This window comes from Natrix helvetica (genome assembly GCF_964273705.1).
Source record: "Natrix helvetica genome assembly, chromosome: 1".
Taxonomy (NCBI): Eukaryota; Metazoa; Chordata; class Lepidosauria; order Squamata; family Natricidae; genus Natrix; species Natrix helvetica.
Genome location: NC_138548.1, coordinates 340,527,724 through 340,545,891, shown reverse-complemented (window position 1 = coordinate 340,545,891; position 18,168 = coordinate 340,527,724). Strand labels below are relative to the sequence as shown.

The following is an 18,168-nucleotide window of genomic DNA, read 5'->3' as shown; positions in this document are numbered from 1 at the left end:
CATAGCTTGGGCATGTCCCTTCCTTGGACTCTCCAAGCAGCGCTATGGAGAATGACCGTTGTCTTACCTGAACGGTCGTTCTCAGGGCGCTGCAGGAGAGTCCAAGACCCACCCAGGGTAATTGTTTAGCTCCGAGATTGTATTTTTACACAGGTGTGAGCTGAGGGCGTCTTCGTCGGACAAGACCTCGTTTTTAAAACTGAGCCGGAAGAGGCAAAGGAGGCGTGGCCAGAGGGGAAAAATCTACTCAGTCCTTGGGCAAACAGGCTGTGTTAACCCTTCCTTGGACTCTCCCGCAGCGCCCTGAGAACGACCGTTCAGGTAAGACAACGGTCATTCGGGTTAGCTTCTGCCCCCCGCACGTTCACGAAGGTGCTGGCAGCATTGGCAGCACACCTCCACTCCATCCTGGTGCGGCTCCAATGCTACCTGGACGAAGTGTTAGTTCAGGCGGGCTCCTTTCCTCAGGCGGTTGCGGACCTTCGTCTTACCATTCAGAGTCTCCAGACCCTGGGGTTCTCAGTAAATTTTCCCAAGAGGCAGCTCTCCCCCTCCACATGCATTCTTCATCTGGGGACAATCATAGACACCGCGTCGGAAGTGGTCTGTCTGTCCCAGGACCGCCAAACCAGTCTGCGGCAGCTGGCAGGAAAGGTCCACAGAGATTGGTGCGTTTCAGTCCTCACGTTGTCACAGTTACTGGGCAAGATGGTGTCTTGCATAGGGATAGTTCCGTGGGCCAGGCTACACCTCCGGCCGCTTCAATGGGAGCTCATCCCATTCCAGAGGGGACGGATGAGCAACTTGTTATGAATCCTACGCCTCCCGGCAGGGGTCCAGGCTTCCCTCAGGTGGTGGGTCTCACTGGCCATTCAGCAGGGCTGCTTCTTCTGGGAACCCGACAGGGTGACCATGACCATGGATGCGAGCCTGTTCAGTTGGGGAGCCCTGGTGGGCTCTCGCTTAGCGCAGGGCAGATGGATACCTTAGGATCTCCGGCACAATATCAATTGGCTGGAACTGAAGGCGGCCCGTCTCGCTCTCCGGCACTTCCGGATCTCGGTGGAGGGCCGGCACATGCTTCTCCTGACGGACAATGTGGCCACCAAGGCCCACATAAATCGTCAAGGGGGGGACTCACTCTCAGGCCCTCTGGTTATAGGCTCTGAGACTGGGCACCTGGGCGGAGAAACACCTGTTGTCCTTGGTGTCAGAACACATCTCCGGCCTCTCCAACCACCAGGCAGACTGGCTGAGTCGGGCAACCCTGGACAATGGCAAATGGCAACTCCATCTGACCATTTTCTGGAAAATCTGTCAGAGATTTGGCACCCCTCTGGTAGACCTCTTCACTTCTCCGACAAATGCACAACTGCCCCAGTTCTTCACACGTTTTCAGTCATGGACGGCGGAGGGCACAGATGCCCTCAGAAGCAGGTGGCCAGCAGGCCTGCTCTACGTCTTTCCTCCCATCCCCCTCATCCCAGGGACTGACAGGAAGTTGGTAGTGGAGAGGACACTAGTCATAGTAGTGGCCCCCTTTTGGCCCAGGAGGCCTTGGTTCGTGGATCTCATTCAGCTGTCAATAGCCCCTCCGTGGAGGATTCCGCGGGAGGAAGTTGTCTTGCGCCAGGGGGTCCTGGTTCCCCCGGAGCCCCAATGGCTCCATCTAACCGCCTGGCTCTTGAACGGTGACTCCTGAGGGAGGCCAAACTATCCTCGGGGGTCATCCGCACCATTGAAGCTTCTAGGCGCCCATCGACAACTCGGATTTACAACTCTATCTGGGCTGCCCTCATTAGATGGTGTTCTCCTCTTGGCATCTTGCCAGCCAGAGCCATGATCCCTAATGTCTTAGACTTCCTGCAGAAAGGGCTGGATGATGGGTTATCGCACAACACCCTGCGGCGTCAGGTGGCAGCTCTGTCCTCAGTCCTGGAGGGCGTGGGGGCTTCCTCCCTTTCCAACGTTCCCTTAATAAAGTGTTTTCTTAAGGGGGCGGCCAACCTCAGGCCTCCCCCCATACACAGGTTTCGCACTGGGGATCTGCCACTGGTTCTCAGGGCCTTAACGGGGCCTTGGTTTGAGTCTATCCGGTCGGTTCATTTGAGGTTCTTGTCTCTTAAGGTAGTCTTTCTGGTGGCAATTACTTCGGCCTGTCGCATTTCGGAACTAGGGGCCCTATCATCCAAGGATGATCTTTGCCATTTCCACCAGGATAGGGTGGTTCTTCGTCTTGACCCGACTTTTTTCCCTAAGGTGAACACCCCCTTCCATAGGGTCCAGGAAATTATTTTGCCTGATTTTTGTCCGGGCCCGTCTGGGGATAGGGAGAGACTTTGGCACCGTCTGGATGTCCGTCGCGCCTTACGCATTTATCTCTGTCGGACTGCGGGGCTCCGTAGGTCAGCGGCCTTGTTCGTCTCTTTCCAGCCTGGGACATTAGGGACCAGGGTGTCCTCGGCCACCATTGGCCGTTGGATTCGGCAGGCGATCGTGGAGGCCTATGGGGTGGCAAGGCAGCCTGCCCCACCAGGAATAACAGCCCACTCCACTAGGAGTGCCGTTAGCACGGCAGCTTGGGCCACTAGGACCCCCTTTGAGGACATATGTCGGGCGGCGACTTGGGCATCGCCGACTCCCTTCATCCGTCAATATTGCCTGGATGCGTTCGCTTCGGCGGATGCTTCCTTTGGGCGGAGGGTCCTACAGAGAGTGGTGGCTGAGACTCCCCTTGGGCCTTAGTTGGTGGTTTTATCCCTCCCTGGGACTAAGCTTGGGTATGTCCCACACGTGACCACTCCCTCTCTCCCACTGGAAAAAGAACGTTGGTCTTACCTGAACGTGTCTTTTCAGTGGGGGAGAGGGAGTGGTCACGACCCACCCTAGTCAAGTTATGGGGCCAAGGGAAGGACCGGGAGTTTCCCAGTTTATTGTTGTTGTGTTTGTTTTCAATTGGATTGTTCGTCTTCGAGGAAACTGGGCAGGAATGGAAGGAAGGAGGATTTAAGAAGTTTACTCTCAGTCTTTGGACCAATCAGGCTTTGAGAATACCCACACGTGACCACTCCCTCTCCCCCACTGAAAAGACACATTCAGGTAAGACCAACGTTCTTTCTCTTTAGGGATAATTGTGGTAAATTGTTGTACGTTCAAAATTTTGCTTAAGCTTTCCAGAGAAAAGGTTTCCCGGCATACCGTATTCACTCTGTTAAACATATTGTTAGTAATAAAAGAAAAGACAAAATATACACGTTTGTGTTGGGTCACAGGGTACCAAATCTTCACATAATATTGCCGAACACGTATATAGCCTGTCAAATGTCTTGAAATATAATATTATCAGAAAGCATGAGGGTTTGAATTTCAACACATTTATTCCGGAAATGGGAAAGATAAAAATAGAAAAAGCTATTACACTAGAGCAAAATAATATCTAAACTAGTTGTGACATCTTCTGCAATTTGTCCTGACAGATTTTAGAAGATTTCACAGCCCACTTACCTTGGTGGAAGAATCACATGATTCACTTTTCAGTAAAATGGACTGATTCAGACTACAGATGGGAAAAATGTATTTTCATGTTCCTTTCCAAAACCCTGTTCAGATTGCTCCATGTATATAGAGACCTAGCATCAGTGGTGGGATTCAGCCAGTTCACACCTATTCGGGAGAACCAGTTGTTAACTTTCTAAGCAGTTCAGAGAACCGGTTGTTGAAAGAAATCTCCTTTTGTTTTTTCCCACTTTACAGGGCTAATCCTGTAAGGAAGGCAGAAGGAAACATTCTGGTGTTGTTTCTAGCCTAATCTTTATTGCCCTGCTTACAGAAACTGCCTCTCCGGTTAACCCTTATTACATTATAACACCTAAGGCGAAGTGCCCATCGACGTGAGTGACATTGAGTTGGCCACGCCTACCAGTCACATGACCCCCCCGAGCCACGCCTACCCAGCTGGTCATTAGGACAGAGAACTGGTTGTTAAATTATTTGAATCACACACTGCCTAGCATGTATGCTCAGGAAAAATCTAAGATTTTCTCCAACAAGATTCTTTTTCATTTTGGCAGAAATGTTTTATCGAAAAGTGCATTAAAGAGTCGCTCTTTGAGTGAAATGAGCAGTACCTAAACTTGAAAAATAGGTAGGTAAGTAGGTAGGTATGTAGATAGAGACAGACAAGCAGGCAGACAATGCAAAAACCTATCTGCCTCATCAAAAAGGCAGAGCAATAAAAATTATATAGGATGGTCCTTGGGTTCTTCTAGTTGGACTCTTATTTTTAAATAATTTAATGTTTCATAGCTTTTGGCCATTGCTTTGAGCTATGCTTGGAAAACTGGGCAGATTATGGAGTACATACTATACCTTTTTTTGACTTGCTCAAGCTGGCACATTTCCTGCACCACCAAACTGCTCTCAGCAATGTTAGCTGGAGTGCAAAGCAGGAGCACTTTTTATGCAGGTAAGGAACAGTTTGCATTTTTAAAAATAGCTGCTGTGACAAGATTGAGACGGAGACGAGCAAAGAGAGGGAGATCAACGCTGCTGGTTTTTTAAAATTGCTATTGTTTCTACTGGAAGGAAACTCATTAATTCCTTCAGCAATGGTTCCTGTCCTCCCGGTGCAGCTATATGAAAGGGGAATTTTATCAAGAAAATAATAAGAAAAAGTATAGACTTTCCTGTTTGTCTGTTCCCAGTTCAATGCTACCCATTGCTTCTTCAGCTTAAAAACATGCAGGATAAATTCACTTGACACTTGGCATAGTTAAGTTACCGTATTTTTTGGACTATAAGACGCACCGATGTATAAGACACACCAAGTTTTAGAAGAGTTAAGAAAAGTTTTAGAAGAGTTAAGTTTTTGTCCTCCCTGGCCCCCAGGAGCACTCTGCAGGCTTCAGCAGGGCTGGGGGTAGGCAAAAACACCCTCGTTTTTGTGAAAAACGGGCAGAAAACAGGCAATTTTTCGCAAAAATGGGGGAACCTTTGCCTTTCCCCTGCCCTGATAAAACCCGCAGAGTGCTTCTGGGGGCTGGGGGAAGGCAAAAATGCCTCAGTGCTTGCGAAAAATGTGCCGTTTTCTGGGATGCGGGGGAGGGGCTTTGGGAGGCCAAAAATGGCCGTATTCGGGGTATAAGACACACCAACATTTCCACACTCTTTTAGGGGGGAAAAGGTGAGTCTTATACTCTGAAAAATACGGTAGTTTGGCTTTGGTGATCTTATCTGGAGATCCAGAAAAAATGTAGGGGACCCAAGACAAGGATGCAAAAGCTGTCCACTTGGCCGAAAGGAAAAGGTGTGAGCCCAAGAGGGTCTGATCCCAAGAGGGCAACAATAGTTCAAGAAAGGCACATAGTGCGTGTCAGAATCAGACATGTAAAGAGCCAGAGAGCAGGGCCAGAAGAATCAATTATGACAATGAAGGCTTTTAGAGTCGGTCAGAAAATAAATGGCTTTTTGGAGGTCTACTGATGGACTTGTGACCCCCTGGCCTTGCTGTCCACCTGTAACTATTCAGATATTTTGCTTGAACATCCTTAGCCCAATCTGGCACAGGATCAGAATGCTGCTGATCCTAAACTTAGGCAGCCCCGTTTTCCTTGTAAATCTAGTCTGCTCTGTGAATGGTCTTCTCAGCCTTCCTGAATGTGAGCATCAAGGAACTACTGGAGGAGGGCAGGCCAACTGGAGTGGCTAGGAAGTGTTCCTGCAGTTGCTTAGCAACCTAATTCACGTTTATTTTTATCCCCCTCTCTTGTTTCCCTCCTTTCCCGAATGACAGTCTGGAGTGGGGCTGAAGTTGGAACTAGATGGTGGCAATCACCCAGAGAATGAAGAGCAGATGATAGAAAGGGGCTCGCTCTCCTTTTAACCCATTCTTTAGCCGAGGAATTAAGGATGGCATGCATCATAATTGTCTCTCTTCATTACCTTCACTATAAGCCCATGAAATACATTAAGACAGAAAATGTGCGGTCTAAGGTCACCCGGTGAGCTCTGTAGGTAAGCTACAGTATTTCTCCCTCTTTCCGCTATCAAGGGAGCGCTCTAATCACTTCACCACACTCAGAAACAACCCAGAACAGATAATCAAGGACAAGAATGCAAGGACGGTGGTCAGAAATAAAGAGGGTAAGAGCAATCACTGAGCATATGACAAGGAGAAGGTTGAGTGGGTTCAGTTACTCTGAAGCTGGCCTGACTGAGGCCATCTTTGAGGCTTCAGCGTTGCCACAATGGAGATGAGGGTTAGGGAGAGGGGAATAGAGATCACTAGGCAGGCTTGTAGCCAAGTCAAAATAGTTTCCTCTTGGAACCAAGGACATTCCCACAGGTAACAGGAGACGGGAGGAGTGAAGTTACCAAGCAACCGGGCAGCACTTTGATTGGACCATGTGATTGATTGTTTGGGAAAAACAGGAAACCTTTTACTTTTAATTAGGTGAAAACCGCGGGAACCGTTAAGAGTCGGTTTTCACCAGTCCGTACCAATATGCTATATCCAATAAACCTATTCTTTAAGGAATTCACCTGCCTCGGAATTCTGTTTGCTATGGGTATATTACTTGGAACCCTGACAGATTCTGTCAATGTTAAACTTCTTGTCGGGTGCAAGCAATTAGACACACTGATTAAAAGTCCTGTGGGCAACTTTATTGTGTTTTACTTATATTGCAAGAATCTCCCCAACCTGATTGTCTTCCCTTGGGAACAGTCAGATCATGTTCCATGGAACTTTTTTTGGGGGGGAGAGGGCAGGCAATCGGGCTCCTTGCATTGCCTCTTGCGGCTATGAAAAGGCTCAAGGCTAGTTCCCTACTTGACTTTTCCTCCCTGCCTGATTGGCAGTTTCTCAATTTTTTTACCACCTTTCATCTCTCCTCTAAAAATTGAGCCGAACTCTATGTCTGGAGTTCCTTGAGCTAGGTATTTTGAGATGCAAACATGTTATTACCATACTGAAATCATCGGTAAGAGTTGCAGTGGCACAGGGGTCAGAATGCAGTACTGCAGGCTACTTCTGCTGACTGCCGGTTGCCTCCAATTTGGCAGTTCAAATCTCACCAGGCTCCAGGTTGACTCAGCCTTCCACCTTTCCGAGGTCGGTAAAACGAGGACCCAGATTGTTGGGGGCAATAGGCTGACTCTGTAAACTGCTTAGAGAGGGCTGTAAAAGCACTATGAAGCGGTATATAAGTCTAAGAGTGCTATTGCTATTGTTATCAATGCAAGAGCTATGGGAAAGTGTCTCTAGCAGTCTACTTCATTATTAGTTCAGCCTTTCTCAACTTGCTTTTATGGTGAAAGCTGCTTGGTCGTGCGAGTATCCCAGTAGTGAAGTGCATGCTTGGCATCGTCAAGGACCCAGGTTCACCTTGTCTTCTCCAAGTACCTAATCCTTGACTTACGACCACAATTGAGCCCAAACCTTCTGTTGCTAAGCGAGACATTAAGTGAATTTTGCCTCATTTTATGACTTTTCTTGCCACATTTGTTAAGTGAATCTGGTTTCCCCATTGACCTTGCCTGTCAGAAGATCCCAAAAGGTAAATCACGTGACCCTGGGACACTGCAACTGTCATAAGTACATGCCAGTTGCCAAACATCCACATTTTGATCACATGACTGTGGGGAGGCTGCAACGATCGTACATGTGAAAAATGGTCATAAGTTATTTTTTCAATGCCATTGTAACTTTGAATCGTCATTAAATGAACTGTTGTAAGTTGAGGAATACCTGTAACATTACGAAGAACTCAAATTTGAAAGGCTCTAAAGTTGGGTCAGTGTAGAATCCAGGTTTCTAACATGACATCCACGTGTCTTTTATTTTCTTTTGACCCCCAAAATAAGCACTTGGCCTTGTTTTCGGGGAGGTCTTATTATTTTTGAGGTGTAGGAGGCAGTGAGCATGGTCATCTCACGACTGCTGCTATGTTGCAATATTTTCAGGGAGGGCTTATTTTAGCACATGCCCTCAAAAGCCCGACTGGGCTTATTATCCGGGGAGATCTTATTTTCGAGGAAACAGGGTAGATTCAAGCATAATCTTTATTTCTGAGAAAGCTTCTGGGTTCTTCAGAAGCAGCCTAAGGCATTCATAGATATAAATAGGCATTCTTAGATAGACAACATTCATTTGGGAATAGCAATAGCACTTAGATTTATATATCTCCCCATAGTGCTTTACAACCCACTCTGAGTGGTTTAAGAGTCAGCATATTGCCCCCCAAAATCTGGGTCTTCATTTTGCAATCTCAGAAGGATGGAAGGCTGAGTCAAACTTGAGCCAGTCAGGATCGAACTCCTGGCTGTGGGCAGAGTTTGCCTGCAATACTGCACTCTAACCACTGTGCCCCCAGAACTCCTATGGAATATGGGTGGTGGGGAGAGAGCTGGAACCGGTTCTAAACGGCACGGTACATTTGTGGAACCTCTTCTACAGAAGAGGTTAGAACTGGCAGGAACCCACCCCTGAATGGAAGGCTAGAGAAGGTTGTGGGAAGCAACCATTTTCCATTCTGGTAAGAGAATAATATTCTCTAAATTCCAAAATTGCTTACAGGTATTCACTAACTACCAGAATTGAGCCCAAAATACTAAGCAAAACAGTCGTAAAGGGAGTTTTGTCCTATTTTCTGACCCTTTCTTGCCACAGTTGTTAAATGAATCGCTGCAGTTGTTAGTAACATGGTTGTTGAGTGAATGTGGCTTCCTCATTGATTTTGCTTGTCGCAAAAGGTGATCACATGACATTGCAACCATCATAAATACATGCCAGTGGCCAATCATCTGAATTTTAATCACATGACCATGGGAATGCTGCAACAGCCATGTGAAAATGGATCCTAAGTCCCTTTTTTCAGTGCCATTGTAACTTTGAACGGTCATTAAACGAATAGTTGTAAATCAAGGACTACCTACATTGTCATTCCAACCAGTCCCTGGTATAGAAAAAATTAAACAGGATGGGCCACTGCCAGTTTTCTTCTTCTACAACAATTACCTGTTTCTGTGTTGGCTCAGTGGCTAAGACTCTGAGCTTGTCGATCAGAAAGGTCAACAGTTAGGCGGTTCAAATCCCTAATGCCGCGTAATGGAATGAGCTCCTGTTACTTGTCGCAGCTTTTGCCAACCTAGCAGTTCAAAAGCATGTAAAAATGCAAGTAGAAAAATAGGAACCACCTTTGGTGAGAAGGTAACAGCATTCTGTGCGCCTTCGGCATTTAGTCATGCCGGCCATATGACCACGTCTCGTCTTCGGACAGCGCTGGTTCTTCGGCTTTGAAATGGAGATGAGCACGAGTCCTCTTTGGGAGAGGGGGCGGTCTAGAAGTGCGAAGAATAAATAAATAAATAAATACTGCCTCCTAGAGTCAGGAACGACTAGTACATATGTGCGTGGAGAACTTTTACCTTTACCTATGTTTATTTCTACCAGAGAATGGCCTCGATAACTATTTTGCTTTTTAAAATATAGATCTTTTTTCTAGTGAGCTATCTTGGGTCTGGTTTCTAAGACAGATTCATCTGTTGTTTTCATTCTTCCATTGGAAGTGTTTAGCCTTTATGGTTCTCCATTAGTCGTTTACAATGTTGATTGGGATGATTTGGCTCACATTCATTTAAAAAATCGCTAGGAATTGGTGTCATTTGGCATCTCCCTCAGTTTGTGCTAATTTTTCCCTTGTGTTGTGCTTCTTTCTTTTCTTTCCCCTTCTGGAGTAACGCTAATCAATAGTCACACAATATGTTGGCAGAAGCTGTGATTCAGGATCTGTATGAATGTTTCATGCGGAAGGGTGTTTTTTTTAGTAGATGGCAGATTGCATCAACAGTTCCCCCCCTCCTTTTTTTTTCTTCCTCTCCTTTTTCAGGGAGCCAAGCCAGTAGGCCAAAGCTAAAAAAAAATGGGTATTTAAATTACAATGGCAGCTTCTTTGTGCTCGCTCAGGAGAAGGAGATTTTTAGCAGAAAGTGGCAAATGGATCTTTCTGTGTGCTGAATTTTTCCCATACCTGCGCTGTCATCCTACTCCTTCCCCATCCCCACCCCAACCAAAGATCCCTCCTTTCAACTAGCATGTCTCTTACTTAGAATTCAGGTTGTACATTTGCAGGGCAGATATGTCTGGCCCGCTGTAAGTTGCTGGTCAAAGGAAAAAGAGGCAAGGAAAAAGTTTAATTTTCCCATTTAATTTCTGTCAAATTCTCCTTCCCTCTTTGTATAGAGTAGAACTGGAACAACAGTCTATAACAGGGGTGGGCAAATATGGCCCCTTTATGACCTGTGGACTTCAACTACCAGAATTCCTGAGCCAGCCATGCTGGCTCAGGAATTCTGGGAGTTGAAGTTCACAGGCCATAAAAAGGTGGTAGTTGCACACCTGGCTCAGGAATTCTGGGAGTTGAAGTTCACAGGCTGTAAAGAGGTGGTAGTTGCACACTTGGCTCAGGAATTCTGGGGGTTGAAGTCCACAGGCTGTAAAGGGGTCATAGTTGCACACCCCTGGCCTATAGCTAAAAGACTGTACTCTGTATTCCAGGGTTGAGTTAATTATTTTAATTAATTATTTTAATTAATTTGCCCAATAGGCCACATGAGAAACTGGGACTGTTGTGGAGGGCCGAACCTATAGGGCTGTGAAGGCATGCACATAGGCACATACATATTTTTTTTAAAAAAAATAGCAGTCACCTTCAAAATAAAAGCATGGCATACAGTTATGTATATATGATTTGTAATTTCCGATTGATCTCATGTAGGCTGGACTGGGACAGCCAAAGGGGGCTGTAAAATGGCCACATCTCCTATGTTCCCACCTAGTTCTTTCAACCCCCATTACTTATTATATTACCATAATTGTAGCTTCTGGAGTTTCTTTTTTTTAAATAATAATAATAAATATGCATCTATTTTAGTAAAAAACAAAAACTTTCCTCAGGAAATCATAAAATGGGGTGAAATGCAAAACATAACCTCTTTCATTCATATTATCACGTTCTCTCTCTTTTGCATACCTTGGTGATTTTAAAAAAATAGTTTAAAAATTCATGAAGTCTTGTGTGCCTGTGCTGTAGAAAGATCAAGGAATGGGGGTTAAAATAAATCCCCTTGGTGGTGAAACTGCTGGTTAATTGAGTCTTCTCTGCACTTCCTGATTTATGGGGCCAGGATGGATTTTTCTGCCCACATTGAATTATCCTTGCTACTCTCTTATGAAATAATCCCCCCCCCCCTTTCTCTCTCTCATACACAGACACAGAGACACACATTCCACACAATGGACAGATTTTATTTTAGAAAGTACTTGTAGCCAAGCGCTTTCTAAATCCACACATTCTCTTACTTCAGGCTGCAGGCTACGTGTTTTTCTGTCTCTCACTTCTTCCTTCAAGTGTCATTTCAGAGTTTATTGAGGTGTGTGTGCACGTCTGGGTGTGTGTAGAATTTCAATTCCTACAAACCTGGGCTTTCATGGTCACTGAAGACATAATTGCTGAATATGTACAGGCAGTGCATTTGAAAACCAAGGGGAAGAGGAGGGTGAAGGAGTCTTGGAGGCGTCTTGTCTGATCCGCTACTCCTGACCTCCGTTTAAGAGGACCTTATTGTAGTGCTAAAAGGTTTCCCCTCCGTGCACATGTGAGCTGCATTCAATACCAAACCTATGAGATGTCCCCAAGCTAAATTGTCGAAATTGCCCTTGTAAGAAAAGATTCACAGCAAGCTGAATTGATCCAGAGTTGCTAGTATAGGTGGAGAAATCAGCCAGGGCCTAGGGACCGAGTACATTAAATCAGGGGTCTCCAATCTTGGCAACTTTAAGCCTGGCAGACTTCAACTCCCAGAATTCCCCAGCCAGCAAAGCTGGGAGTTGAAGTCCACCAGACTTAAAGTTGCCAAGATTGGAGCCCCCTGCACTAAATGGCTTGTATTCACTGGCCATATCTCAAATACAATACAGGTGACTACAGTTCAGAGCAGAATTTCCATCGCTAAGCAAGAAGGTTGTTAAATAAGGCACACCTCATTTTACACCCTTTTTTTGCCATGGTTGTTAAATGAATCACTGCAGTTGTTTAGTGAACCGTGCGGTTGTTAACCAAATCAGGCTTCTCCCATTGACTTTGCTTGCCGGAAGCTGGCTGGCAATGGCAATCACTTGACACCCAGAAAGCTGCTACTATTGTAAGTCGATGCTGGTTGTTGAGGGCCTGAATTTTGATCACATGACTACAGGGTTGCTCTGACTGTTGTAAGTGCAAGGAACGGTTGTAAGTCACTTTTTCCAGTACCATTGTAACCTCGGCCACTAAATGAATGGTTGTAAGTCGAGGACTACATGTATAGCTACCATACCCTTTATATGTCGTGTCTTGAAGACATGTCCAAGTAAGGATTCGACTTCCGGTTTCTGAGGACGACGGACATGTCGTCCGCCATTCGCCGTCTTGGTGGGCTCCCCTTGGTCTAGGGGGGAGCACAGGGTGCCTCGTAGGGGCGTCCTGCTGAAGGGGCTGCTTGCTGGAGCCCCCTGGAGCGGCGGCGGCCGCAGGGGGGCTGCCAGCATTGCCCTAGGTGCCGGGAGGCGTAGGGGGTGCACAATGTCTGCGCGCGCCTTCATCCTGAGGAGATCGGAAGAAACATTACACGTGAAGGCTACAGCTGAAGTGCGGTGAGATGGAGTTCCCCCGGGGTCTCCTTTTTTTCTGAACAAATAAGTAAATAAGGATTAGCAGCTTTCTTAAGACTCTTCGATCTTGGAAAAGTGTTAAGATTGGAGAGGGGGGTTTCTTTCCCCCCCCTCTCGGAAAAGTGGCTTTACACGATCTCACTCTCGGAGGAGAGAGAGAGAATTGGGAAAAAAAACTCTTGATATTCACTTCTTTCAAGCAATGGGACAATGACTTTCTAGAACAATTGCGAAAGAAAGAATGTGAGCTGACTTTATAAACTATGCATGGAAACTTTTTGAACTGTTGTTCTCTGATCCTCTGGGAGGGCTGAGCCAAAATGGCCTTTCTTCCCCCTTCTCTACTGCCTTTACAAATGAACTGTCTCTTTTGAAAAATTTTCTGGGTTGGAATTATTATACCACAGTGAATCCTAGAGGCATCTCTTAGTATACTCTTCCTTGGACTGGAAAAAATTGATTTCAACTGGCGTGGAGCTGTATTGAAAGATTAATATCCCACATTGGACTTTGCCTGCCTGTGGATCTTGCCGGACGGTGCATTCCTACAGACGCCATTTCTTTGTCTAGACTTATAACTTCCTCTGAGTTTCGTGATGCCTGCTAAGAAGCCCCCCCCCCAAACCGGCTTCGGCCCCAACATCTTCTGTCTCAAGCCCTGTTCCCCAACAAACACAACTATCTTCTTTTTTACAACCTAAAGCTTCTGAGGAGGAACAGCTGTCTCAAGAAATGTTTCAACAAATGTTCCAGACGATCATAAAGGGACAGGATGAAATTAAAAAGCAGTTGGTGGATTTAAATGAACAACTCAGAGAAAACCAACAACAAACTTCACAAAATAGACAGAAGATAGACGTCCTGGAGGAGAGTGCTGTGGGGATGAGAGAGGAGGTGAAGGCATTACAAAAAGAAAACATTGGAATTCAAAACTATATGGAAAAAATGGAATTTGAAAGGATGTCTTTCTTTCTTAGATTTTAAAATATACCTGAAACGGATGGTGAAGATTTGAGGGAGACTATGATAACAATGTTAGCTGACTATATTAAAAGAGATAAACAACAGCTAGGGTGGGATATTGACCTGATATATAGAATTAATTCAGCATATGCTAGAACACACAATGTTCCAAGGGAAGTTCATGTTAAATTTTTTAGAAAGACTACAAGAGATGAGATTCTGAGGGTTCAAAGGGGGGAATCTTTAAGATATAAGGATAAAGAAATAACCATCCTAAAACAGATACCAAAGAAAATAAGAGATAAGAGGAAAAAATTCTCCTCTTTAGCTAAAAACTTGTATGAAAGAAATATCTGGTTTAGATGGCTAATACCAGAAGGGTTGTTGATTTTCTGGGAGGGTGGTAGAGTGAGAATCAATACAGTGATGGAGGCGGAAGCCTTCATGGAAAAACACAAGACTCTTCTAGACGGAACAAGAGACAGTACGCAAGATATGAAAGGGGGAGGGGCCATGGCTCTGCCAGCAGACAGGGGAGAGGAGGCAGCAATGAGGCTCAGGTCACAGAAGTGAATTGAAATTACATTGCAATTGTTGATACAATGAAATGGTTAGAAGTGATACAAAGTAAATGATTGAAGATGTTAAAGAATTTGAGGTAAACTTTAACTGCTAATATGTATGTAATAATGATATTTTGATATATACAAAAGTAAGAGAGAGAGAGGAGATCCCGGGGGAGCACCACCTTCCGTATGATGTAGCTGTCAAAATTTTTCTCCATACTTATGTACCCTTTTCCCCAAAATATTTGTAAAAATCAATTTAAAAAAATTCAAAAAAAAAAAAGACATGTCCAAGTAAGGAGTGTGATTTCTATGTAACGCTCCTTCTCTCAGACAAGTACTTGAAAATAACCTCTCAAGTCGCCGAGTTCTGTGCCACCATTTGTATTATACACCGTACCCTTATTTAGGATTGGGATTTCTTATAACAGTATTTTATTTTGATTGATTTTAGTAATTATGTTTTAATTATTGTTAGACTCCTTGATACTTATTCTTTTTCTCCCCTAAACAGATATACATAGATGTAATACTTCTTTTATTCAATATCTTGTTTGTATCTGGCCTCAGGACTGGAATAAATAAATAAAACTTGTACAAGCTGACATGCTGACCTTTAATAAGATTCAGTAATAATAAATTAGTAATGTTAATATTAATTAAGTTCAGTAAGGTTCTCAATGTTTCAACCCACTTGGATTACTTAAGAATAAGTAGTGCTTTTCTCTCTCTCCCTCCGTCCCCCTTTCCCTCTCCCTCTCTCTCCCTCCCCCTCCCTCCCTCTCTCTCTCTTCCTCCCTCTCTCTCCCTCCTCCTTCCCTCCCTCCCTCTCCCCCACCTCTCTCTCATCAATGACAGGATTGTGTGAGACAAGATTACTGAATAGATACTGACCTAGGAGGAAGGGATAAATATTAAGGTTACCCAAATAGGTTTATAAAAAATATTCCAAAAGAATATACCATATTTTTCACAGTATAAGATGCTCTGTAGTATAAGACGCACCTTAATTTTTGGGGAGGAAAATAAGAAAAAAAATCTGCCTCTGCCTTCCAGCATTTATCGGTATTCATCTGGCTGGTGTCCTTAGCAAACAACCTGGTCAGCTTCAGCACATTAGTTCACTGGTTATGAGTGGACACTGGTAGGTGAAGTCTTGCTAAGGAAAACGGGTGATGACCTCTTCCTTGAAAAAAGAGCTCAAGCTATCCTGAATGATAGAGAAACTTAAAAACTTAAAAATGCTTGACCCTGTCCTGTTCTTCTGCAGGAAAGGCATACATGTGCAGTGAAACATACATGCACAGATTGCATCTTCTTTTGAAATGATAATGGTGCTGAAATGTTTCAGATTTTTTTTTAATTTCACCTTTCTGCAGGATTAATTGGTTCGATTCACACAAGAAATGGAAGCAGGCTGTTAGGCCTTAGCAACCACCTGTGTACAACAGGCTAAGCTTCATTAGTTTTAATATTGGGTGTTTGTTTCTTCTTCCATTATTGAGTACGCTGTGCGAACCCAATCCATCTTGTGGCTTCATGTATCCTAGGAAGCCAGAAAATGAATTGATACCACAACCAGGAATAAAATCTTGCCTGAACGTGGCCTCCTTGTGATGCTTTAAGATTATATTTTCAAGGCAGGTTTGTGGGCTTAGTGCAAGGTTCGTTGTTGAAAAAATAAATACTGCTACGTTTATGATTCCTGATGGTCTCTCTCTCTCTCCCGCTCTCTCTCTCTCCCCCCACACCCTTCGTAGGTAAGCTTGCTGTCTGTAACGCCCAGCCCAGCCCAGCCCAAGGACTATGCCCATGTGCTTCTGCCTCTTTCAACCATGGAGAGTCCCATGTTTGACACCATCCTGGAGACAACAGACGGGGTAACCCCTGACCCCAGTTGGTCCTTGCCCTACCCACTGGGCTTCCAGGTGTCCCTGACAGGCTTCCTGATGCTGGAAATTGTCCTTGGGGTCAGCAGCAACCTCACAGTATTGGTTCTCTACTGCCTGCAAGCTGGCCTGGTTGACTCAGTCAGCAACATGGTGACCATGAATCTGCATGTACTAGATGTGCTCATCTGTGTAGTGTGTGCACCTCTCACCATGGTGGTCATATTGGTGCCACCCGATCGTGCCGCCACTCTGTTCTGCTGCTTCCACGAGGCCTGCATCACCTTCAGCAGCGTGGCGACAGCCAGCAACGTCCTGGTGATCAGCTTGGACCGTTACGACATTTCGGTTCGTCCCGCACAGCGTGTGCTCACTCCAGCCCGTGCAATTCTACTCCTGGCTGGAGTCTGGGTGCTATCCCTGACTGTATTTTTTATACCCTTCCTTGAAGGCGAGTTTGGACATGCCAGCGTGTGGCAAAACCGTACTGTGCTGTGTGTTGGCCCGGAAGAGTTCCACGCTGAGCTCGGCACCTCCTACCACCTTGCCATCCAGATCCCCACTTTCTTTGCAGCCATGGCGGTCATGCTGGTGACCTACGCCAAGATCCTGCAAGCTCTCAATATCAGCATTGGCAGCACCTTTAAGCGCAGCCAGCGTCGCAAGACAAAAAAGAGGAAGCGACGGAAAGCAGTAGAGCTGAGTAGCAGCAGCAGCATGATCAGTGCTGGAGAAACCAAGAGGCTGTCCCAGCCAATGCCCACGCTCCAAGCTCCGCCCCCAATGGGTGTGCAGGCTTCTGTCTCTGTGATCATCGCACTGCGTCGGGCGGTGAAGCGCCACCGTGACCGGAGGGAGCGCCAGCGGCGTGTTTTCCGCATGTCCCTGCTAATCATCTCAACGTTCCTGTTGTGCTGGGCACCTCTGTCCGTTGTCAACCTGCTCATTCTGTGCCTCGGGCCTAGCCCCTTGCTGGGCAAGCTGCGCATCTGCTTCCTGGCCATGGCCTATGGTACAACCATCTTCCACCCACTCCTTTATGCCTTTACCCGCCAGAAACTGCGCAACGTACTCCGCAGCAAGCTGAAGAAACGAGTGGTGTCAGCGCTGCAAGTTGATCCTGCACCTGGTGGCACAATCATCCACAATTCCTGGGTGGAGCCACCACGGAAAGGCTGCAAGGGGCGGCCACGGGGTAGCGATGGGGCTGAGCACTGCTTGACGGAGGCCACAAAAGAGTAAGGGGTAGGGGTGAATTTCAGACTAGGTGGCAAGAAAGCTGGGATGGGTTGTAGCAATCCACTGCATAGCAAATCTGGTGAGTGCCAAACACTGAAAACAATGACGAATGAGAGGCAGATACAGGACCCTTATTGAAATCACCAGAAACTACAGCTTGGTGCTAACCCTCTGACCAAAGTGCAAAGTTCTAGAGGTGAGCAGTATCGCAGCGAGCAGAGAGAGGCCACCATCAACACCTTGTAGAAATAACCATTTCTCCTCACAAAGCCTCCACTTAGCCAATGGCAAAACCTCCTACCTATCTGAGGTAAAATATGAAGGCTTAAACCTACTCTTGACGTTGGCCTGTTGGCTGCACTAAGACCACTAGAATTACGACAATTATTTAATTACTTAATGCCAAGAGTTGTAACAAGCCGGTGAGTGCTTACACGTGTTTGGGGAAAGGCGTTACGTTTAGTCAACACTAAACGAGTCAGCACTCCAGAAGGCCAGTTTAGCTCATTGCAATGCTGAGTAAGTACCAAGGTGGCTCAAATAAGCTCTCCGTCTTAGAGAAGGCCAAGAAAATGTGTTAGAAAGGCAGGTTTGGAAAGGCTGGGATAGCATAACGTTTTAGAGTTCTTTGCCTTACAGCAGGTGTGTCCAAACTTGGCAACTTTAAGACTTGTGGACTTCAACTCCCAGAATTCCCCAGCCAGCTCTGCTGGCTAGGGAATTCTGGGAGTTGAAGTCCACAAGTCTTAAAGTTGCCAAGTTTGGACACACCTGCCTTACAGGTAATCCTTAGCTTACAACCAGT

General features: G+C 45.8%; 1 protein-coding gene across 1 annotated transcript in view; it reads left to right on the top strand.

The window, feature by feature from the left end:
- The window catches only part of LOC309383671 (G-protein coupled receptor 22-like), a gene marked incomplete at its 3' end in the record, with an annotated part of 74,775 nt that extends 57,409 nt beyond the window's left edge, over positions 1–17,366 (top strand). Inside the window, exon 2 of the mRNA XM_081936477.1 lies at positions 15,996–17,366. Coding sequence (XP_081792603.1) covers positions 16,071–17,366 — 1,296 coding nt within the window. The 5' untranslated portion in view covers positions 15,996–16,070. The remainder of the gene's footprint in view (positions 1–15,995) is intronic.
- Between the last annotated feature and the right edge of the window lie 802 nt (positions 17,367–18,168).